Genomic DNA, 23,968 nt, shown 5'->3' on the forward strand with positions numbered 1-23,968 from the left:
GAACACCAAGCAGCTGGGTCGATCAAATAATTTATCTATGATGTGCCAAGCGTTGACCCTACCTCTAACACTGGGCAACTCCTCGGAAGCACCCCTCCAACACATCTTAACCCTGTGCTTGGGTAGACAGAATAACACAGCATTTTTCAGTGTGCCTTCATACTCAGTCCAATATTTTATCTATGAGTTTTTTGATACATTTCTGTTAAGTCTTGGGCTGACTGAACTCCAAACTGAAACAGAGAGGATTGTATTTGAATAAAAATAAGCTGGTTGATGCGGAGCTGATAGGAGACTACCACAATGGGACCACACAAGATGCCGCCTGCATGATTTCTGCTAATGATGTGGATTATAAGGATGCGACTAAATTGTGGCCTGTCTGGCAGACAGGCCCGTCTCAGCTGCTGAATACTGCCATTTTGTTCTTCTGATGTTTTCCATGTGGCTTCGACTGCTTGGATCCGTGAGGGGGTGGCAAAGTAGTCATGAAAAAAGATGCCAACCCACTAACAACACACTTAAAGGCATGCACACGTCTGTGTAATTAGATTAGAAACTGTCAGCGTGCATGAATCTAAGGTAGCATTTGCTTTCTCGTGTGCAAATGTGTGTGTGTTTTAAGCAGCTTTCCCTTCTGGAAAGTTTGCTGAAATTGTAACTTTGCTTCTTAATCACCTTAAGATGCCTTCGGTTTTGCGTCATGATTACTCATATCCATTCTCAAGGTGTTCTTTTCTTCTCTGACTCTGGCATGATTTTAACTCTTTATTTGCCTTTTCTGTATTCCTCAGACTGTGATTATGGGTCAGACTGAATGAGACTTCCCGCTCATCCAGCCGATGATCCATCCCTCCATCCATCTGTAAGCCAGAGAAAGGATCTGATGACAGGACTGCAGAGGAAGGAGAGAAAGGACCGTCTATATGGCCAGTGGTACGCAAGAAAATGATGATTCTGCTTTCAAAATTATTGTATTTGCATAAATATAAGCCGCACATTTAATCTATTCTAACTCCTCTGCATAATGCATAACTGGAGCCATAAGAAACTCCTGCTGGTTAAATTGGATTAACTAAAGACGAGCCAAGCAAAACCACTGTAAAATTCATTTTCGGAACAAATGATTCTTAGTCTGTGATGTCAGTGTGTTTGCTTTGGTCTGGTGTAGCAGCTGATGGTGCAGGCGGTCTGGGTGCTGAGCAGAACCACCTGAGCATCCCTGTTGCTGAGCACGGATCCTGGGCTACAGCAATGAACAACCTGGGCATCATGCCGGTGGGCATCACCGGCCAGCAGCTGGTTTCAGGTACCGTCTGCTCCAAACTCTGCAGAACCGTGCTTTACTGGATTATTTAATCTGTAACCCAATCGATCTGTGGATGTTAATAGCTGTTATTTTTAGATTTTTTATTTTTTACCTGTGAAAAGGCAACGGAGGCATACATTTTAACGTTTGCCACCTTTAAAAACCCTCAGTCTAGCTCTCCAATGTCCAAAAAATTGCAGTTCACTGCTACATGTGTTAAGAGTAACTTCATAAACTAAACTGAAACAAAGTCATTTGACTTTATTTTGATGAACTTTAAGTTTTCTAGAACTTTTTTAGAAAGTTCAAAGTGTGGAAATATCAGACTTATTAAGCTAAACATAACAGAGGTAGCGAGCCATTTTTTGCCTCTTTCATATAATTAGATCATTAGACATTTTATGGCAGGGTTAGAAAGAACTGATATGGGTGTTACAGCAAAAACTGCAGTTGCCTTAATTTAAATGAGTCTAAATATTGTAACATAAGGGGAGAAGTACACTGTTTTCCACTTCGTATGTGTCCGAGTGCACCGTCAACTACCTTCCTGTGACAACTGCACTCAACAACCAAAATCATGACTTAATTTAACATGCATGCGTTTGGACTGTAAAATGAAACTAGAGCATTGTCAGAAAACCCACGCAGAAAGGCCCCAGCTGAGGTTCGAATCAGGAATGCACTTCCTGTGAGGAGACAAGTTTGTTCCAGGCATAGATTAAGAGAATAATATGAGTTAAAAACAAGTTTACTTTTTCTTAACTGGACTCTGTTGTATGTTGTTCATAGCAGCTTATTCTCTGTGCTGCTCAGTAAGTCTCACAAAAGTGTTTCACTGCATATGAAACACTGTGTAAAGAAAAATAACTTTTGTCACAAACAATTTAATCTGTTGAGACAGTTTTCTTTGCTAGCTTAATCTGTAAACTCCCTTAACTTTGTGGGGTTTTTTTATTTAACTTCCCACCCAGTAGTTTAAAAAGACAAAACAAACAAAGAAAATCAATGAGAAAGAGCTCCACAGATGTTAAGCTGCCCTGAACAGCTTTGGGCCCTATGGGTCAGAGATGTTTGATTTTTTATTTTTTTTTAGATTTTAAGTGCAAATATTGTTTGTCTCTGCTTCACCAGGCTGGACTGAGACATGACACTTTTATTTGTGCATACTTAAAACTGTGAATATGCACATGAAAAGCACATCAAATCTTCATCTGCTGTATTCTAATTCTTGTGATATCACACAGCCTCCTTGCTAATTTTCCTACATTCAGTAACCTCCAGAAAACTGTGGCAGGTTTGTTTTAACAATAGACAGAAAGGGTTACTCTGACAAATGTGCCTGATGCCAGCTCAAGGCAGCTGGTTCTGATTAATTCCAATAAGTAAAACTTGATGACAGGCCAAAATAAAAGAACTGGGCTGCTGTTGGGTTTGTAGCTGATGGTCTCACGTCAGTTTCAGGTGTTACATTCTTTCAGTTGAACTTCGCTGCTTGCAGCAGTTACAAATTTACTGAATTTACAAATACAAGAGATCCCACTTCATAGCAAATGCACATGGTCTGGTAGGCTGTAATTAGCACAATTATTTCCAAAAATGACCCACAGGCCTTCTGGATGGGTCTACAATCACTGACCAGAGCCCAGAATCAGGCTTTAGCTATTTTTTTTATCCTCTGCAGCAACATTGAGGGAAAACAGGTGATGGTGACAACTACTGTCATCCAGGCTGTAACATGTGGTCATTTCTAGCCATTAAAATGAGTAGTTTGAGATACAGTGTTTCCAACCAGCTGCTTTTTAGAGAGATTTTTCCAGCTGTATTAAGCTGTGACATTTTTCTAAAGAAGGGCAGAACTGGAAAAACATACAACACAACAGAAACTCTATCATCTGGATGCAATAAATACCTCTTTTCTGCCCCCTTCTTTTCATACGATTCCACCAAAGTCCAACTCCAACAGAGACATGCATATGTAGGTCCTCCACTCCACAACAGTCTCAGAGCTCCATCTGTCACTCAGCACTGCATAATGTACAGTGTTGCTGTATTCCAAACCCACAGCACTTCCTTGTTATTTCAATGAAGACTACACAAAGCTGTGTGTAGCCACACAGTTTCATTTTCCCTGGGTTTTATTTCACCTTGGAATCTATTTATAAAACCTGTTTTTCTAAGACTTGGGGATTATTTCACTGAGCTTGGTGACTGTGTCTGTTTTTACAGTATAAAAGCCCTTTGACGGAGCGGCTGTCATGATATAAATGCATCATTGTGTGCTTTTATTAAATGGCCGCATGGGGGGATTTAGTGAGTAGGAGTTTTTTGTGTGAAGCTCAGGATAAGTGAATGCGTTGACTTAACTGAGCAAATCTGCAATGAAGAGACGAGCTGTTGTTGGGAGGAATGGACGAGAACATGGTGAACAAAAACCACGGCGCCAGATTGGAAATATTCAAAAGATGACATGCTATTACAGTGATGATGTGATGCTGAGTTGACTCCACCTCTGGCAACAGCTGCAACTCTCCTCCCTCTTTAAACCACATGTGGGAATGTTTTGAAAAGAGAAGCAATAGAGAAGAGGCAGATATGGCCTTATGGGTCATGTCACCCCAAATCACAGAAACACATGTTTACGCTTATCCTCAAGCTTTGTTAAAGCTGGTGACAATGAGACCCAACCTCCTAAAAAGTTGGGATGCTGTGTAAAATGTAAATAATACCGGAGTGCGTGGGTGTGACAGTTTGATAATGTGGCTGCCTTTATGATGGCAGGTTTACAGACTATCAAAAACTTTAAAAAAACACATGTGCTAAATGGCTCTGTGACTTCAAATAAAATGATTACAATGACAAGAAGCTAATCCTCCAGTTTGAACAGATCTAATTTCACACGGACACATGGGGCAAAACTTTTTCATTGGACCCTTGTTGATCCTCACTTTGTGAAGCCAAGAGTTGATTCACATAATGAATATTTGATCAAATGTTTTCTATAGAAGTGGAGTCATCAACTCCTCCACTACCTCTTTATACATGTGTTAGAGGTAAAAAATAAGAAAGGGTCACAGTTTGATGTTGATTTAAATGAAGATTAGAATTAGGATTAGTTTAAGTCTGCTTGTGTATAACTGGGTGCTTCCTGACTGATGAGCTCTCACCTTGAGGGTAATTGCAGCCAGATGTCTCACAGCAAGGCCGGTGCAGCTCATGCCTCCTCGTGGGTCTGGGTTTGAAATAATCACACCTGTCAGAGGCTCTCTCTCTCTCCTTTTCTTTGCTCTGGTTTTATTTTTTCTTGTCCCTCTTTGTGTGTTTTGTTTTTCCTCTCTTTATTTCTTCCTCTGTTCGTCCCTGGCAGACGCAGCACAACTCAGAGCCAGAGAAATGAACCTGGCTCGACTCATTTTAGTTCTGGAAGAAAAGCTGTGAGCAAAACCAGCCTTTTGTGATTATGATGAATGTGTAGCACCAAGACTTGTAATTTACCTGTCAAGGTTATCGTAGACTGAGCTTTAATGAGTTTTCCTAAGACCTGAAGAATCTCAGAATGCATCCCGGCCGCACATGCTCAGATTTATGGGAGATCATTTATCTTTTTATAAGCCTGCAGATTTCTATCTGATAAAGAGTGTGTGAGGCTTTCTTCTTTTTCCTAAACAAAATGCTGTGGAAGAAGCGTTTAACAGCTCTTTAGCCTGCAGCACGCGCTGTACTTTAATGCTGGGCGAAAATAAAGATATTTAAAAAGGACTAGAGCAGTGCTCACCAAAGAGATCCTACTTTAAACTTTTTATCTCCAAGATAAATATGATTCCACGGGAGGGTTTTTTAAAAGCAGAAAAACTAAAATACATTTTGATTAAATGTATTGTTGCAGCTCCTAAATGTTGAAAATGTGACTTAAGTTAACACTTTGAACAAGGAGGCAGCAATCACAGCACTGAAGGGAGGGGAGAGTGATGATACCTGAGGGGCCGCTACAGTCCATCTGGAGTGCTTATCAGATGTTAACTAGCCTTAGAAACCCTCCATGTCTTTCCATAGTCCAAATGTGTTTTCCAACTGTATTTGTTACTTTATTGAGACTGTGAATCCAAACTCATCTCATCCTCTGAGGACTATAAAAACCTGCAAAATACAGGGCCAGTAGCTGTTGAAAATTCTGAAACAAAAGGCTGTAAAGAGGTCACATTTTTATCCCTTTAGACCGTTTAACTTGGAAAAACAAGTTGATTATCAGGTTATGGTCATATTGTTACTTGCAGAGAACTTAGTTTTTCCCACTGAATGTGGATCAAACTTGTAAATAATGGTGAACACTGTTGCAGAGTGGAAATGAGGGCGCTAAAACAAGACCAGAATCAAACTGCACATGTCAAACTGAAATTCTGAAGAGAAATTCCATCCATCCATCCATCCATCCATTTTCTATACACGTTTAATCCAATTTAGGATCGTTGGGGGGGCTAGAGCCTATCCCAGCTTTCACTGGGCGAGAGGCAGGGTACACACTGGGTGGGTTGCCAGGAGGGAAGCCGGAGAGAGAAGTTCATTTAACTTAATTCTTGATCTAAAGTGCTTTTGAATGCTGGTTGGTGAGGATATCTTGGTTTGACACTGGTTCTGCACATAACAGTTAAAGTTCCAGTATATGATATTTTGAATGTTAATATAGTAACAGACGGCTGGGATAGGCTCCAGCCCCCCCGTGACCCGACCGACGGATTCAGCGGGTATAGAAAATGGATGGATGGACATAGTAACAAGCCACCTGTGTATCGGTATCATTATTCGTGCACAGCCTCTCTTCTACTTCTTCTTCTTCTGCCTGCACCGTATTTCCTGCCCCAAGGTCTCCTCCACTGAAACCTGCATTCTTAGGTTAAATAGACACACACAAAGACATAGACACAGGAATAACAAATCATCCGATCAAAACAATGTATTTTTTTCCCTACATGTCGATGGAATGAAATACGACTTAAATGAAGTTTCCAGATTGAAGCAGTTACCATTCAACATCAAGTGTTTCCTTTAACAAGCCACAAATTCCACTCTAAGTGGAAGGAAGTGGGGTGGATGGTCAATTACACACACCGATTTCAGTTATGGGTGCGTTCAACCATGGAACACATGATGGATAACCACAGGAGACAACTTTCTATTTGTTATTTTTACCTCCAATCAATAAATAATTCTGAACTAAAATGTTTTTTGGCCAGGTTTAAGCAATAACATCGCCTGGTAGGTGGATAGAATACATTCTTTTTACTGTTGATTTTCCTCACACACTTCCAGTGTGCTGACTGTTCAGACCAGCAGAGGTAAAAGCCTTCACAGTGAATCAGTTCTATCAGTCATCCATACCAAGAAACAAAATCATTTATTTCCGTTAGATTACCATAAGGGATGTTTGTCCTCTCCTTGTGTGACAGCTTCCTTCTTCTGTGATTTGAATCACTTTATTCTCCATGGTATTGTGGCTGTGCAGGAATGCAGTGGGGGAGGATTTTCTGCTGACATTTTGTTCCTCCTGCTCCTTTGTTATTGCAGTGTTGGAGATGGGAACATGCGATGCTGCACCTCCCTCCTCCAGCCTGCCAGCTTTATTTTTACCCAGACAGGAGAAGCATTGCTCCTGTCGCCTCTGTGCTCTCATTGTTTATCCATCTCTTCCTCCCTCACTTTCTCTCTATCCTGGCGAAAAGACATTTTGTTCACCCCTTCCTCTCCTCTTCACCAAGCTTGACTCTCTTATCTTTCCCATCAACACTTGTAAGATGATATTTTTGGATATTTTACCTCGGATCAAGTCCCCAGTTTTCCCTCTTTTATGCATTTTTCTCCTGACAGTGACAGGTTATTCTCTCCTTTGCTTTTATGTTGTTTGATATAATGCACTACCAAAGCTTTATTTACTGTGACACTGATTTGAAAAAGAGTACAATGCTCTCTTATTTTGACTCAAATATGCCGTCCTAGCTTTATGTGCGAGGAGTACGAATGATCTCAGCGGTGCAGTTGTTGTTATTTGTTCGGTTAAAGCTAAAATAAAAAGGATCCGGCACACTAAACCACCTTCAGTGTGTCTAAATCAACTGTCTGGATTTCTGAAGCTCATTTCAGAGCAATTTTTTAAAAATGTTTTCAATACTGTCTGTATAACAATTTTACCAAATTACCAATAGTAACACTGGTATTCTTAATAAACTTTGTATCAAGTGACCTTTGTATTGGCAACCTTTACGATAATGCTTCAAGGTTTACATATTAGCACCCTTATTAAGTGCCTACAGCCCTATCTGCTCCATCGTTGTTGTAGAGTGTTTGTAGAAAGTAATACAAATCTGAATCTTTGTGTTATCTGTTACTGTTCTGTCCCACAGACTCTCTGTGCATCCAGAGATTCGACCCCGGTCTGAGCCTCATCGCACCCATAAACCCCATGATGGCGGGCATCAGCCTGATCCCACCCCCGCCTGTTCCCCCCGATGTACCAGTCATCAAGGAGATTATCCACTGCAAGAACTGCACTCTGTTCCCTCAGAACCCCAGTAAAAACCCACACACTCATTATATTCTTAATTCTTTTTTTACTCGGACAGTAAAGCTACTTAATGCCAGATACTGACAGTTGTAGAAAAAGTATTCCAAACCTTTTTCTTCGGCTAAACTGTTACTACCAAACAATAAAAACTTGTCAGAAACAGCCCTAATTCAGTATTTTACTTTCAACTGAAGAGTGATGAAGAAGTGTTATCATAGCTGTGTACTAAAATTTATAATTGTGGATTAACAATAATCATTAGAAAGCATAGAGGCCATTTTGATGCCATGCACATTTTGCATACAGAGTACTTGAGAACTTTTGTTGTTTATCAAGAGATTTATTGAAAATGTAGGCATGGAGTCATGACACCTATAATGACAACATTCTGTTTCAGATCTGCCCCCCCCGTCCACACGAGAGCGTCCCCCCGGCTGTAAAACCGTGTTTGTCGGAGGTCTGCCGGAGAATGCCACTGAGGAAATCATCAGGGAGGTATTCGACTATTGCGGGGAGATCATCGCCATCCGCAAGAGCAAGAAGAACTTCTGCCACATCCGCTTCAGCGAGGAGTTCATGGTGGACAAGGCTCTTTACCTGTCAGGTGATCTAATTTAAGGGTTTCCTCCTCCAATCCCTGGTAAAAAAAAAATGTGAAAACAAATCACAGATGCAACACAAAACAGTTTAGTTTAACAGCTGAATGTTCAATAACCGCTTTGAGGCATTAACTTCACTTATGAAAAGCAATATTCTTCATCAGTCAGGTTCCAACATTCCTGTGCAGCAGTTGACAGATCAGCTTGGCAGGATGGAGCTTTGTGACCTTCTTTTTCAGTTTCTACCATAAACTCGAGATCTGGACTGTTGAACAGTTTGCATACTTTGCTCTGCAGAAAGATGCATTATCATCCTGAAAAAAACGAGCTCAGCATCACCAAACATACTTCTGACTGATTGAAAAGTGTCCGTCTGTGCATTTACTGTCGAGGTAATGGCTGCCATCTCTTCTGCTCTTCTGTCTGACATCAACCCCATATCATCAGTGATTGTGGAAACACGCTCGCTATCTTCAGCGAGTGATCTTTCTATGTTTCATCAGACCTGCACCAAACTTAAGTTCCAGCATCATCTCAAATGCAGATTGGTGATTCATCACTGAATATCACTTTCAACCAATCATCCACAGTCCGTGGCTGCTTCTCTTTAGCCCTCTGTAACCGTGTTTTCTTCTCTTTACGTGTTAGTCTTGGTTTATGTTGGACTTTTCTTGATCAAAATCCCCATTTCGTTCAGCTTGTTTGTTACAGTTTGGTTTCTGTTCATTTGTTTCTTTCTTTATTTTCATTTTTTCAGGCATATTGCTTTGAATTTTCTGTACTGACACTATGTCGTCTTCCTTGTTCAACCTGTATGTTTCCCTTTTACAACCTTCTCATTTTGTTGAGTTTAGACACAGTTGCCACACTCTGTGTTGGATTACCCTCTGAAGGACTTTTGTAATCTTTTCCATTACTTACACTGACATCTGTCTTGTTGGGGTAATGTTTTCTGTCAATCATCCAAGAGCAACAGCTTCTTAAGGTCTTCAAGCACTCTTTTAACTGCAGACTGATTTACAAATTTCGACTCGTACAAATTTGTTTCTTTTAGAAATTACAAATTATGGGGTAGTCGGTGGCGTAGTGGGTTAAGCAGACACCCCATGTACAGAGGCTACACTGGAAAAAATCTAAATCTTACCAAGTATATTTGTCTCATTGAGTATCTCATTACACTTGATATAAGACACAGTTGCCTAACAAGTACCATTTCAACAAGATATAGGGACTTGTTTTAATACAATACATCTGGAATATCTTGTTAAGTGAAAAGGTCTTGAAAACATCTTGTTTTGAGTCATATTTCACATGAAACAAGCTTTTTTTTCATTTGAAGAGGTTTTTAAGCTAATTTCAAGATCACTTTTATCTCAAAAGTCCTAAATATCACATTTTATTTCAAGAAATCTTGACAAGCCGATTTTCACTAGTTCCATTGGCAGATTTTTTTGCTTATTTCAAGCAAAAACATCTTGTATTTGTTGTTTTTTTACTTATTTTTGGAGGGGCATTTTTTCCAGTGTACAGTCCTCGCTGCAGCTGGCCCTGGTTCGAGTCCCGCATCGGATGGCCCTTTGCTGCATGTCGTTCCCCCTCTCTCTGCCCCCTGCTTCCTGTCTCTCTCAAACTATCCTGTCCAAGGACTCAGGTCAGCTGTTCCTGTCCAGAGTCCAGACTAAACATGGAGAAGCAGCATTTAGCTGTTATGCTGCAAACAAGTGGAACAAACTGCCAGTGGAGATTAAACTTTCACCAAATGTAGACATTTTTAAATCCAGGTTAAAGACATTTCTGTTCTCATGTGTCTATGCATGAAATATCTTTTAACTTATCTAGACTGTTGCTTGTTTTTAAATTCATTTAAATTATTTTATTTGTTTCTCTTTATATTCTTTTATGTATTTTTAATGCTTCTTACACTCCCTGCTGCAATGCTTTTTTTTATTTTATTTTATGTAAAGCACTTTGAATTGTTTGTACATGAAATGTGCTATATAAATAAATTTGATTTGATTTAAAGGCATAAAAATTAAAAAAAAATAAGAAATTACAAATTATTAGGTGATTTCAAACATTACAATAATTGCTCTTACTTTCACAAACTCAGAAAATTCCACTCCTAAAAAAAATGTTTTCCCAAAAAAATAAAACAGCTGCAAAAGTCCTTCTTCAGTTTTTTTGGAGCACAGGTTATGACCTGAGAGAACTTGCTTGAAACAGGCCTGCCTAACACTGTGTCCTTTTCAGGATATCGGATGCGCCTCGGGTCCAGCACGGATAAGAAGGACTCTGGAAGGATCCACGTGGACTTCGCCCAAGCCAGAGACGACCTGTATGAGTGGGAGTGTAAACAACGCTTATTGGCCAGAGAGGAAAGACACCGACGCAAGGTTAACGAAGACCGCCTGCGGCCACCGTCTCCTCCTCCCATCGTTCACTACTCTGAGCACGAGGCAGCGCTGTTGGCAGACAGACTGAAAGGTGAGCTGGACTGACACAGACACTGCCATTTAAAGTTTGAGTGGCACGTCATGACAACAGTCTGATACCAAGGCACGCATAAAAACACTCATATACAGTATATATGTATCTTCTTAACAGGCTACTTTTCAGTCTCAGTTTTTAGACAGAAAACAGAAAACTATGTTAATGAGAACAGCTTCATTGGGAGTTCAGCTGTATAAAGATTCAGTGTATGTGATCATAGAGAGCAGAGATTGGAAGTAGTTGCTTAAGATGCCAAGAGGCTTTGAACTTACACACCAAAACAGGTTTGCTGCAGAAATTTGTATAAGTTTTGGGTATGAACTTTTGTCTGATTTAACCAACAGAAAAAAAATAGGGAAAGACTTTATTTCTTTATATTATTTTACAAAGAGTCTGGCCGTGATAGAAAAGCTTCTCCTTCCACTAAATCTTCTTTTCCTGTAAGAGCCAGCTCAATTGCAGTGAAGTTACCACAAAGAGTGATTCTAACCAATCACATTTTGCAACCGCAGAATGCCTTCTGATTGAAAAACAATACTTTGATGGACATTCTCCACTTTTGGTTTCCAAAGAGCCCTTTCCCTAAATGCTTATTAGCATGCTCCGGCATGAAATGCTGAAATCCTCATGTTTTCCCGACATATATTTATACAATTTTCCTGAAAGCAATATCTCCACAGTGCCTTGATGGAATTTCTTCAAATTTTGCTCATTTGCACAAACCTCAGGATGAACTGGTGGTTAATGGTAACTGTGACCTCACAAAGCATTTTTAAGACATAACTATATTGTTCAATTCTAAATGTTAAAGTATAGTTATCAAAATGTATTAAATGACACCATAATGTCCTACACACTCACTAGTTTAGTGTGTTAGCGTGCTAATACACTAACACCGGTGAGGTTGATCTGGATGTCATTAACTTTGGAGGTATTTGGTCATGAAGCAAAGTGTTGGACAGATGAAACTGTTAACCTGCTGTTCAGCACCCAGAGAAAGTTATTACAGCTCAACATTACCATGGCTGTTGATTCATCAGAACATTTTTTGTTATTTTAGACCTAAATAGGAAAGAATGAGTCATGAAATAATTCAAGAGACATTTTAAAGTAACTGTAATTCTTTTAAAACTGCCCACTTTCCCACACAAGCTACTTTCAAATAGTAATATTTCAGTATAATCAGGGATCTTTCTCTTGCTGCTGCTTCCTTTACATGTGGTGAGATTTGATGGAGGAAGACAAAGTGTGGGAGTGAACTGGATGAGGTGTGGAGTGAGAAGCATGTGATGAGTGATTTCTGTGAGGGGGAGCGTGAAGGTCACTCCTCCTCCTCCATGTGTCCTCCACTCTGCTGTGGTTGGATCTTAGCTCTCATGACTGAAAACACTCTGTATTGTCTTCACTGTGTTTATGACAGAAAACACCAAAAGACTAGAATACATTTTGTAATTTTGTGCAGTTTAATCTCACAGAGAACACTGCTTGTTATTGTTATTACAGGTATTACGGTGATACATTTCCTTCTTCCTCAGAGTCTTCTGAAAAGTGGAACATTACTTACCTTTTAGTGTTATTGATGTTTATTTGCTGCATTTGGTCAAAGTACAGTAGTGTTGTCTGTCAAGTAATGACACATTTGTTGACAAATTTGTATCAGATTTTCAGCTAATCATATATAGATATATTATTTAAGATCTTTTTCTTTATTTGAATTTACTTGATTTTTTTTATCCTTATTTCCCCTCAGCAGGTGGCTTCACCAGTTAATGTCAGGTGACGGTTGTTAATCTCTGGTATTGGTAACTTGCTGTTGTGCAACATCCTAACACTTGTATGGAGGAATCTGGTATTCTATGCTACAGTTTGCAGAGATGTTTTCATACAAACTGCTAAAGGTAAAAAGCCTGAAGGTGCTTGTTTAAAGCAACAGTACAGCTAATGTTAATGACTCGCTGGCTTCTTCACAGTCCTCCCAAAAAGCAGAAAAAGTAAGTGTAAAGATGGTCATCAAAAAAAGCAATGTGCAGGATTTAGTTACATCTAGTGGTGAAGTTGCAGATAACAACTTAAACTGCACCTTGCAAATAAACACCTTAAAATAAGATTTATAGATGTTTCATTATCTGTTTTGAACAATTAAAAGAATACAGCTCAGCAGTGACGTAGATTAAAGGAGTTCTTAACAGTAACAAAAACATATATTTCTTATTTCTTTGTGATACGGTTACCATATTCCCTTCAAACTCGACTATCCCTGTCTCTATTTTCTGTCTCTACCTTCTCTATCAAAGCAATATGCTTTGGGTTTCTCCTGGAGAGCCACACATTTCTTTTGATATTTGCCACTGTGTAAACTCTGCCTCGGTGCAGTTTTCCCATCCATCCTTTAATACCTAACATAAACAAGCACGCTTTCTCTCTGAATAACCTTTTTCAATTCACTCTTCACCTCAAACAGCGGGGGAAATAAATTTCCATTCTCCCATGTTCAGCCGCGCTTCATTGTGCTCGCTTTAATGTGACTGTAATCTGCTGCTGTGAATGAATGGGGCTTTATCATAGCTGGGGAACGGGCCTTCTTTCAGGTTGTGTTGCAGTGGGTATTGAACTCATTAAATGTTCTCTAATTCACTCTGTTCTGTATTTGTCAGCGGCTCCGTGGCGCTGTTCAATTACTATTCAAATGGGGGAGAATGCACTCGACGGAAGCCCACAAAGGCTCTCAACTTTTCATAACTGAGACCGAATGTGGCTCCCAGTTTTCCCAAAAAAGTTGAAAACCAAAAATGCCCTCTGTGATCAGTAGTTGTGACATGGTTCATGGAGCTGTGAACAGTGAGTGCCCCTATAGAGGGAATTTAGTCCTCACTTGGTGCTCTGTTGTTTGTTTAGCCTGACTGAATGTTAAAAGTCCCATGAAACAGCTTTTATATCGGGCTCCATCTGTCCTGTCACATGAAACGGGATTCTGGGTAGAAATTCAGCATGGGAAGGGATTTCATTTTAGACCTTTTGAGGAATTGCTCTAAATCAGTGAGTTTGTCTTTGAAACAGTGATATTAACACGTTGATAATGCGAGGTTCCACTGGTAGTGTTGGTTATTCTGACAGAATAAAGTCGCTTTGTTAGTCAGCCCTCACTTAAAACTGTCAAGACAGCCAAGGATCTGCTTGTATTGTTTTTACCGAGAAGTCTGCTCAGCAGATGCTGTAAAAGTAATTACATTTTTTCAGAAATTGTTTTATTATAACTCCGGCTTCCTCCCACTGCCCACTGTACATGCATGTTAGGTTAATTGGTGTCTCTGAAATTGTCCTTAGGAGTGAGTGTGAGTGTGTGGTTGGTCATGTTTAGGCCTTGATGTCATGCTGAATTACTCTTAAGTCAAGCAGCAAAAGATCGGTGAAAAGGACAGTCAGGTGACAGTAAAGGCATTTATCCTTTAGTGGACGAGCTGCCTCAAAGAAATCCTACATAGGAGCAGAGATTAAGAGTATACCCACTTCTCAAGGCAGCACTACACCTCTGTCTTTAAAGCTATAATGTGTAATATTTCACGGACAATGAATGTCTCCATGTCGCTCCGCCATTTTAAAACTGCTGATGCTGATGACATGTCCTTCTACAAATCCCGTAGTTTTAAAATGGCGGAGCAACATGGAGACATTCATTGGAGTGTAACACTCTTATGTACATTCGTATGCTGAATATAAAGAATATAAGAACACTGCACTTTTGTGATGGAGGTAATTAATAACGATTGAGGTAATACTTGTGAATGATAAGCCTCAAATTTGTTAATAGACAACGTGAAATATTACACATTATGGCTTTAACCATTCGTGAGTGCAAGGGAAGTGGAAGAGTGAAAGGACTGTGGAAATTGTAGTATGGAATGGATCTATGGCAGGTAAGTCAGTGACTTAACGCCCACGTCCATATGTGCACAAATCAAGTCAAACGAGTATACCGACATGTAGCAAGACACCGAATATAGAAGTAAGGCATCAAGTGAGGCATCAACACGTGTTCACGTAGTGAGACTTAAGCCATGCGTCCGTATTATAAAGGGAAATGAGTTAGGTACGTAGTCATTGTTCAGTTTTTGAGCCTTTATTGTAAAACTGTAATGTTTTTAGCTGTGAATAAATTCAAGGTTCTATCATCAGATTGAGTTGGTTTGAAACAGATATCGGATGCCTTTACTGTTTTTTCTTGTCATCAGACAGTGAAGCAACACAAAGTAAATGCCACACATTTCTATAAAATACAGTAATGTTAAATTATATCTCACAGGTAGACACAAGCTAATCCAACTAAATGATTATAACTTTATAACTTCATCATCAGTGTTCATAAGTGTTTATTCTCGTTGCATAGGTACAAATAAAAGCACATTCAAGGACTGAAGCAGGCAGGAGCAGTCAAGTAACTTCTTTATTTCAATCCTCCTTTCCTCATTCTTCTTCACTCTGTACATAACATTTCTTTATGTTTGTTTAGACAACCTCTGGAAAATGACAAGATGATCTCAAGAAAGGAGGCAATCAGGATGGATTTAAATTGAGAGGTTTAAAAAGGTGTTAGAGAAAAAATGGAGGCAAATAAAAGGTACAAATCAGAGATGTGGGAAAGCAAAAGTGCATCCCGACTGGTTTAAGCCTCCAAACTGTGAAATTATCTTTTTCAGCTGTCAGCTCCTTGAAAGCTTAGAATCATGGCTCTCTATTTTTTATCTTTTTAGAAAAGAACTACAGATTTTCATCTTCTGTACTGAATATTCAACTAGGGTTTTATGTTCATTTGAAATGCAGAAAAGCTGCACTTTCATTGCCTGAAGGTAAAATTTGCTTGTAGTTTGAAACTAGGCTTATGATTTTAAAAAGGAATAAGCTTAAATGTATCTTTATTGGTAGTAAAACAAGAAAATGTAAAAATAGAGTTGAGTTCATTCATTTTTGTCATTTACATGTCACGTTGCTGAAGAGTTTTGTTTTAAATTCTACGACTGGAACTTGATATATTCTACTCTACTTCACTCTTTTGTGCCTGTTTGACTTTGTTCCCATAGATGACCAACAGTTCAGTGAAGCCACGACAGTGCTGTTCGCCTGGATCGACCGGGGTGAAGTCAACCGCAGGACTGCCAATCACTTCTACTCCATGATCCAGTCAGCCAACAGCCACGTTCGCCGGCTGATGAGTGAGAAAGCTCTGCACGAGGAGGAGATGGAGCGTGCTAAAGAAATCTTCAAGAATGCTCTGCTGGCCATATTGACACAGTGTAAGTGCTCTTTTTAATGCATACGGTCACATTGTGAGAACTTTCCAGACAGATGGGCACGTCGCACGTTGGACACCTTCAGAATGATAACTGTGAACTGTGCAGTTACTCAGGTGAGTCTGAGACATGGGTGTTCACACCAGTGTGAATAGGATATTTCAGCATGTTGAGGTTAAAGGAGCCATGGCATGTTTTTACATGTTTTCTGGATTATCTGCAGTGTTAAAACAATTAATGATTACCCTTAAACTGCACGCAAAGCTTCGATAGAAGGTATACATGTGCTTTTTTCAGCAACAGTTACTTATCCCATCATAGTCCACAGATTTCCTGGTATGATCGGGATTTACAGGCAGTGCACCCCCATGAGAAGTAGAGCTTTGCTTTTGTTTCAGAGCCTCTCAGCTCCCTCACCCAGCAATTTTCGATCAGTGGATGCAATTAGTTTTTTTGTGGCCAGCAACTCATTCGCAAAAATATTTGGATTTGTTCTCTGAATGACTATTTTAAAAACAAGGCCCAGTATGACACTGGCTTTGCAAGAAGACTGAAGCTAAAAGTTGCGACAGTTCCAAAACTAAAAGGCCACGAGTCTGAACCTAAATCAGTGAATGCAACAGTTTCAAAAGTCTGTTGTCTTAGCATAAAGAGTATAAATCAGTATAATTATACCGTCTTTTACTCTAAACTCCGATAAATGACACTATATGATAATGAAAGGTCAATAAAATCTTGCATAAACATTTATTTTAGTAAACCCTGTATAAAATGAGGAATTTATTTACTTCAGATAAATCTAACCAAGCCATCGAGTTGGAATTACGACAGACTGTAATACTGTAATACTTTGCCATTTATAGAACGATCCAGGGTAAGGAGGACTCGATTTGATCTGAGAATAAAATCTTGAGAGCTTTTTAAACACTGACAGCTGAAAATCACTGCAGGGGTTTGAAACCAGGCTCATATTTCATGTTTTTTCTATTATTATTCACCAATAATGTCTGAATTATTTGGCAATATTTTGAGATGTTTTTAAGCCAATTTCTCTTAAATGTCATCCTGTATTTAAAAGCTAAATAATAAATATTATCCTTTCAGCATATGGTGTTAGTTCACTCCTGATTACAGCCGGCTGCAGGGTGTGGTTCACTAGCAGACCGTGAAGCCATTTTCACCACATCTACTTTAAAGCCAAGCTCGTTCCAACTCATTTACTCTGCGAGCATCTCGCCTCAGTCTCCATGACAACGCTCCCTCATCCGTCTCACCATCAGCTCCGTTATCTTCAGCTCTCTGTGCTGTGATGATTGGGTCAGTTGCACAGAAGTGGCGTGGCAACGCTCGGACCTTTTCCCATGCTGGCTGCAGAACGCCATCACGCACACGATGCTGTTGTTAATGCAAAATATTAACCCCTGTTTAAACATCACTCATCATCACTTCTCCAAGTCTTTACGCTTAAAGCTACATTAAGGGATTTTTGACCAATAAGAGGCAGTTAATTAGCTGAAACGTAGCACTGACAGTGCATTTTATTAAATTCAGTTTCCCTTCATAGTTTGGAGAAGGCTGTCCGAATTATGAGCAGAAACTTCAAGAAATCCTTTGAGAAGACATAATTATAGAATAAGAGTTGCTGCTGCTTTTTAGGCTTTGGACTGTTGCATATTGAAAAAGCTGGTCGGCAATTAGAAGAAGCCCATTTTAGAGGACAGCATTGCACTTTGTACTTCACTAAATGGTTTTTAAAGAGTGAATAAACTGTCAAGTGAGAAATCCGTTCATAACTACGTCTAAATGTATCTCAGAGGAGCTGAAAGACGCAGCTGAAGGACCACAACTAGGAGCAAGAAGCAGGAGAGCAGATGATCCATTAGAACATTTGGTTCAATTTGACAGAGTAAATATCACTTCATGCAAACTTGACAATGCAGTTCATTCAGAATATTGAAGTTATTTGACAGCAGCTCAGAATGCATGTTGACATCTTTCCAAGGTGTGTGAAGGGAGGTGCAGATGGGTAAGTACAGTAAGTACATTCTGTATCTTTTTGTCAGAAGGTCATAGTTCAGTTTGTTTTCCCTCAGAAAAAGTCCTGAGTTCAGGGAGCACACAAATGTTGTTTGAAATAACTGGATTTTCCCTTGTTCATTCAGGTTTGGTGAATAAACTTTATGTCACAGCTGTTGAATAAAAGCAAATCAAATGTCAGAGCAAAACTTAAAAAGGCAACATTTTTCACAGAATGGAAGTATAATATAGCTTCTAACTGTATGGTAAGTTCATGCACTTATGCTCACATATCAGTTATATTAAAAAATTAACTCATCTTAAAGCAGAACATGGTAACTTTTGTCATATTTGCTGAAATTCAGAGACAAGGAATGTGTGAAAAAAAACATGTTGTGGCTGCTCCTTGTGCATTTAATTTGATTTGCAAGGATCCACCATGCCTTAGTGAAAACAACCAGTCAGAGCCACTTCCACAGTTTCTATGGTTACTAGCCTGTGTGTGTGTGTGCTTGTGTGTGTGACAGCCTTCTCCACAGGTAGAGGCTGTGAAGGCGGATATGAAGCACAGCAGAGAGGGAGCGAGAGGAATGTTTTAAAGTTAAATCTATCCTCTCCAGGTTACAAAGTTCTGCTTTACAAAGCTCATTTTATTCTATATATTGTCAATGGAGTCTAAAACTCACCTTCCATTCTGGGTAAATGTTGCCTTAGTCAGTCGTGAAGGAAGTGATGCTGAGAGGGATGTAAGTATAGAGCACCGGCCAGGAGAGAGACCTGCTCATCACGTGACACACATTTTGATTACATGTACCGCCCTGGATCATTTCTGTTTATTTCAGCCTGCCGTATTTGACCATAAAAGAGTTTATACATTATGCATTGGGCCAGCTTTACACTTTCCACCTTTGCATTGAAAATTTCGGGAAACTGGAACTAACACATATTGTATCATTAAAATAGCGAAACTAGCTGTTTCTTTGCATGTGTGAAGGTGAGAAGAAAGAAACTGTTACAAAAAGAGGGATTTTAAGCTTTAACAGACAAAATAAAACAGTTTTTAAGGCAGGAGAGATTCAGTGTTCAGGAGTTAAAGACACAACAAAACCAGGAGACCCAGGTTTGGGACTCGGTACTCTTTCCATCTAGTTTAAATGAAAGCTTTAAACTAAGTGGTTTAGTTTAGGTCATATCAACTATTTAAGAGCCGACTGAAGCTCTTCAATATTTCAGGTTCTTTTATGTTCTTATATCCAACACAACTGTGCCTTGTTCTCATGGAAATTATGTAATTTTAGCTTAGAGTGAATCCTAATAGAGTGCATCCGAATGAGATGAAAGTGTTTTCTGCCTCGGATGCCTACACATAATACGTTTTTGGATCCTATTAAAAACCTGTGCTCCAGCCGGCTTTGCTCTCTTCCTCAGCTCATTATGGGGAGGTGTAACAAAGTCTACAGGATGCCAGTGTTGAAAGATATGGCATAACGCTCATTATTAGTAACCAAGTAGATTTACCAAACATGGGAAATATTGAAAGACATGGAAAATAAGCACTAACCACACCTTCTACTTTGAAATGTGGGCTAATCGCTGCTTCATATCTCGATTTCCCAAGTACTTGCACTTTGGGAGTCATTGACAATCGTCCTGTTTTTTAGGCAGGAGGATGTGCTACAATGGAAACATTTACAGTATTTTAAAAGTCTGGAATCAAATCAAAACTTTTCCTATATGATTCCTGCTGCTCCTGGTTCTTTTTGTCTCCTTAGCTGCAGTTCAATTTCAGTAAAAGCTTGAAACTGTTGTTAAGGGCTTCCCAGTGTTTGATCACCATTCATGCCAAAAGAAAAAGAAGTCCTCAGAGCCCTGAGGTATGATGATGAAATGCCTTTAATATTTAATGAGGCTCGTGCTTCACGACCTTATGTTTTTCATACAACTTAGTCCTTGTCTCCCAGAATCTCTGCAACAAAGGTGGAAACGGCAAAGTCACATAGAGCCATGTTTACAAGGAATACAACTGAAATAAACCAGAACCTTGCTTTGCTGAGATGTTAATATGAAACACATTTATTCCTTTGAGTCAAGACTAATAACATTGTTTTTAGCTGTTACACTATTATTCATTTGGTCTGAAATTACACTCATTTTCCTGTCAATTTTTTCAGCTAAATCCCATAATGATGATATCATTCAAATTTTTTCATTCCAAAAAAGTTGGGACGCTGTGTAAAATGTAAATATTAACAGAACACAAGGATACGAGGCTTAATCTATTCACAGTAGAACATAGAAAAGTTATCAGATGTTTAGAATGAGACATTTTTCTATTTCTTGAAAAATACGAACTCATCTTGGACTTGATGGCAGCAACAAATCTCAATAAAGATTATAAAGCAGCATCCCCTCTTCTTTTACCAACAGTCTGTAAACATCTGGGTACTGAGGAGACCAGCTGTTGGACCTTTCCTGGGTCTTCTATGTTGTATTTTATGTTTCAGCATTTGTGCTCTTCCACTATGAAGACATGCTGTTATAATAGATGCATGAGGTTTAACATTGTCTTGCTGAAATATTCAAAGCCTTCCCTGAAAACAATGTTGTCTCGAGAGGAGCATATGTTGCCCTAAATTTGTTTACACCTTTCAGCATTGATGGGGCCTTTCCAGATGTGCAAGTTTACGGTTCCAAAGACAGAAATGCACCCCCACACCATCAGAGATGTAGACCTTTAAGCTGAGCTGACCTGTTGAAGTCAACCTAGTTAGTTGCAACATGGTCAAGCAGATGCTACTTTTTTGAGACGTGTTGCTGCCATCATTTCATGAAATAGTCAAATGTCAGCGTGCATGACTGTTACTCTCTGTGTTGGCCTTTCGATTGATTGGCGACCTGAGAGTGGGATAGGTTCCAGCCCCCCCATCAATGGATGGACAGATAGTCAGATGTCTCGCTTTCAACATTTGATTTGTTTTCAGTGTTCTGTTGTGAATTAATCATTAGTTTTTGATATTAGGAAATCATAAAAGCATTCTGTTTTAATTTGCATTTTACACAGCGTCCCAATTTATCTGCACTTGTGGCTGTATTTGATTTATAAATATGCCTTTACTACAATCTCTACATACCTTCATTATATCTCCATCTGCTCAGCGAGGTCCAGAAAATATGACTAACTTTTCAAAGTTTGACTTGAGCAACTGACGATTTTGGGCTTCTTTAACATGAAACACCCAGCCTGCTGTGTTCACCAGCCTGTGGTCAGTGTATGTCCACGGTCTCTCCTCTGTCTGCTGCTCAGACCTCTAGTCAGTGCTACAATGCTACATAAACGGCTTGTTTTGTCTTGACCCTCCCTCCTCCTCCTCCTCCTCTTCCTCTTACTCCTCCCTGTTCACCTCAAAGTCGAGCAGATTACCACCGTTTTCACCGCAGCCACCCGGCAAAAGGCATGGGACCATTTCTCAAAAGCACAGCGCAAGAACATAGACATTTGGCGCAAGCAGTGTGAGGTTGGTATACCTTTTTTTTTTTTCTGTTCTCTCCTCCCACCCCACCCTGCTGCCTTCTTCTGTGCCATCACCTCTGAGTCTCCAGGAGAAAGCTGACAGACAGCCCTGTTTGATCTGTCGAATTCAGTGGCCCTGTTGTTGTTTTGTTGGATGCTTTTCCCTCACAGACAGACAGACAGCATCCTCTGATCTGGGCCTCTCCTTCTCCCCGCAGCCAAAATGTAAAAGACCTGCCGTCTCCTCGAAAGTGTGAGGCGCTGCTATGGCAACCGTGATTTCCAGGGTTAAGTCTCTTATCAATTATTCATCCAGAGTGAAATCAAGATAACAAGTTTGAGCATGAGAACGCAGGGAGGATTAGTCAGTTTTCAGCGCACTCAGCAGTCGATGGTGGATTTAGCAGCCTGTTGATGCGTAGGCAGTTTGGTTTTGTCATTCTGCAGGGGTGGAATCAATGAATAAAAACAAATTAAACAAAAATAGAGTTCATTGAAATACACTTTGTTTAATACATTTCAAATATAAGCACACAAACAAAATGAGGAGGTGCACACTGCCCTCTGCAGATGGAAAACAAATAGAAAGGCTGTTGTACTTTGGTTCATTCATTCAGTCATTTTAGTCTGACCACTGCCATAGAACAGGTAGTTATAAGCAATTTGAATTCAAAGGTTTAAGTGTGTGGTTTAAAGGAAGTCTGTCACAGTAAAAGAGTTAGAGTACTGACAGTTCGATATCACTTGTTTAACTACATGTACAGTCTCTGGCCTCAGTCACTGACCCTCTGGCCAGCAAGGTCATCCATCCTGGTCCCCAGAAAAGATTGAAAGCACCCTGATCTCATAAAAATATGTCAAATGACCATAACCTCTTATCAACTCATGCATGTTGGAGGAGCCAGAAAAACTGAACTGTAACTGAAATCTGAATTTAAAGGAGAAGTTCATTTTTTTTAAACCTGGACCTTATTTCTTATCTACTCATGATAACAGTTTGGTGAAAGTTGGCGTCCTTCGTACGATATTTAGATCACTCGAGATCCGCGTATATTCATATAACGGGAGAGAACAGGGCAGAGACAATACAGCCTCTAAATAAGGCATTATCTGTCTTTATTTCACCAATACTTTAAGACCAATGGATGAATGAATGCGTACTATTGCACTGTTAGCTCAGAGCTGCTGTGTTGTTGTTATTGGGGGGCTTTCTACACACGCGTCTACTAGGACGACGTCATTGACACGCTGGGCTGCACCACAGCTCATTAGACCCATAAAAATACAAAATCTGCAGATGAAAATATTAATTTACGATATACAGAATATTGCCCACATTACCCGTTTGCCGTAAACTTCTGCTCTGCTTCCTCAATTTGTGTGTATAAAAACCGTGAGCAAAGATGTAAAATAACTTTTACACAAGGCTGAGGAGAAAAAGCTGGCATCCAAATAAAATCCAGATGCGATATCACAGTGAAATCAGACTTGGTGATCCACATCTGCTAAAGCTTCAGCTCCACTGAAACGAGACGAGGACACTGTACCATTCCTCAAATTTCTAGCTGAAGCTAATTCCACCGTCATATTCCAATCACGTTTTTACTCTCTTTTCCAAATTTTTGCTGAACTGGTCCCATTTCAGCTGCGTCTCCTTGTAGCTACACCAGCTCATCTGGATAGAAAATCTGGCATTCATTTGCATTTACTCACAGATATTCTCAATACTACGCAAATCTCTATTTTAAAGTATTGGTCATTGGTTCTGTTATAAACTCTGAAGTCAAACAAATCCATTGTGTCAAACAGTTACCCTCGAAGCTTCATCTGAGTCAGCCCAGTATCACCATTTTTAGTAGTTTTGGTTGAAAAAGAGGTAAGAGTCAGTGATCGGTACACAGCATGACTGGTGAGATTCAGGAAAGTCATCTATAGCATGCTGTAGTTCTCATGTGAGCCCATTCTTTAATGACTAGTATTTGTGGTAAGTCTACATGTACCCATATCAATGGAGCAACCTGCTGCCGTATATGAATGTTGCTGTTTTAAATTTCTTGAAACAGTGTTTTAGAGTTAGAGGAGCTCTGCGTCTTTGATACATTATCACATGGTGATACTATCTGAGCACCATTTGGGATATTGAAAGGCTGTATACGTAGTTCCTAATCTTAGCCAAATCCTTTTGGAACTGAAATCCAACAGGTT

At 39.6% G+C, this 23,968-nt stretch overlaps 1 protein-coding gene across 2 annotated transcripts in view; it reads left to right on the forward strand.

Moving 5' to 3' along the window:
- enox1 (ecto-NOX disulfide-thiol exchanger 1) overlaps positions 1-23,968 on the forward strand; it is a 111,548-nt gene that overhangs the window by 63,281 nt on the left and 24,299 nt on the right. For both annotated transcript variants that reach the window (XM_075480093.1, XM_075480094.1), the window contains exons 3-9: positions 795-936; positions 1,172-1,309; positions 7,702-7,869; positions 8,260-8,466; positions 10,712-10,945; positions 16,027-16,239; positions 21,661-21,767. In XM_075480093.1, the coding sequence (XP_075336208.1) occupies positions 927-936; positions 1,172-1,309; positions 7,702-7,869; positions 8,260-8,466; positions 10,712-10,945; positions 16,027-16,239; positions 21,661-21,767 (1,077 nt within the window). In that variant the 5' untranslated portion in view covers positions 795-926. The remainder of the gene's footprint in view (positions 1-794; positions 937-1,171; positions 1,310-7,701; positions 7,870-8,259; positions 8,467-10,711; positions 10,946-16,026; positions 16,240-21,660; positions 21,768-23,968) is intronic.

Source organism: Odontesthes bonariensis, chromosome 12 (genome assembly GCF_027942865.1).
Source record: "Odontesthes bonariensis isolate fOdoBon6 chromosome 12, fOdoBon6.hap1, whole genome shotgun sequence".
NCBI classification, from domain to species: Eukaryota; Metazoa; Chordata; class Actinopteri; order Atheriniformes; family Atherinopsidae; genus Odontesthes; species Odontesthes bonariensis.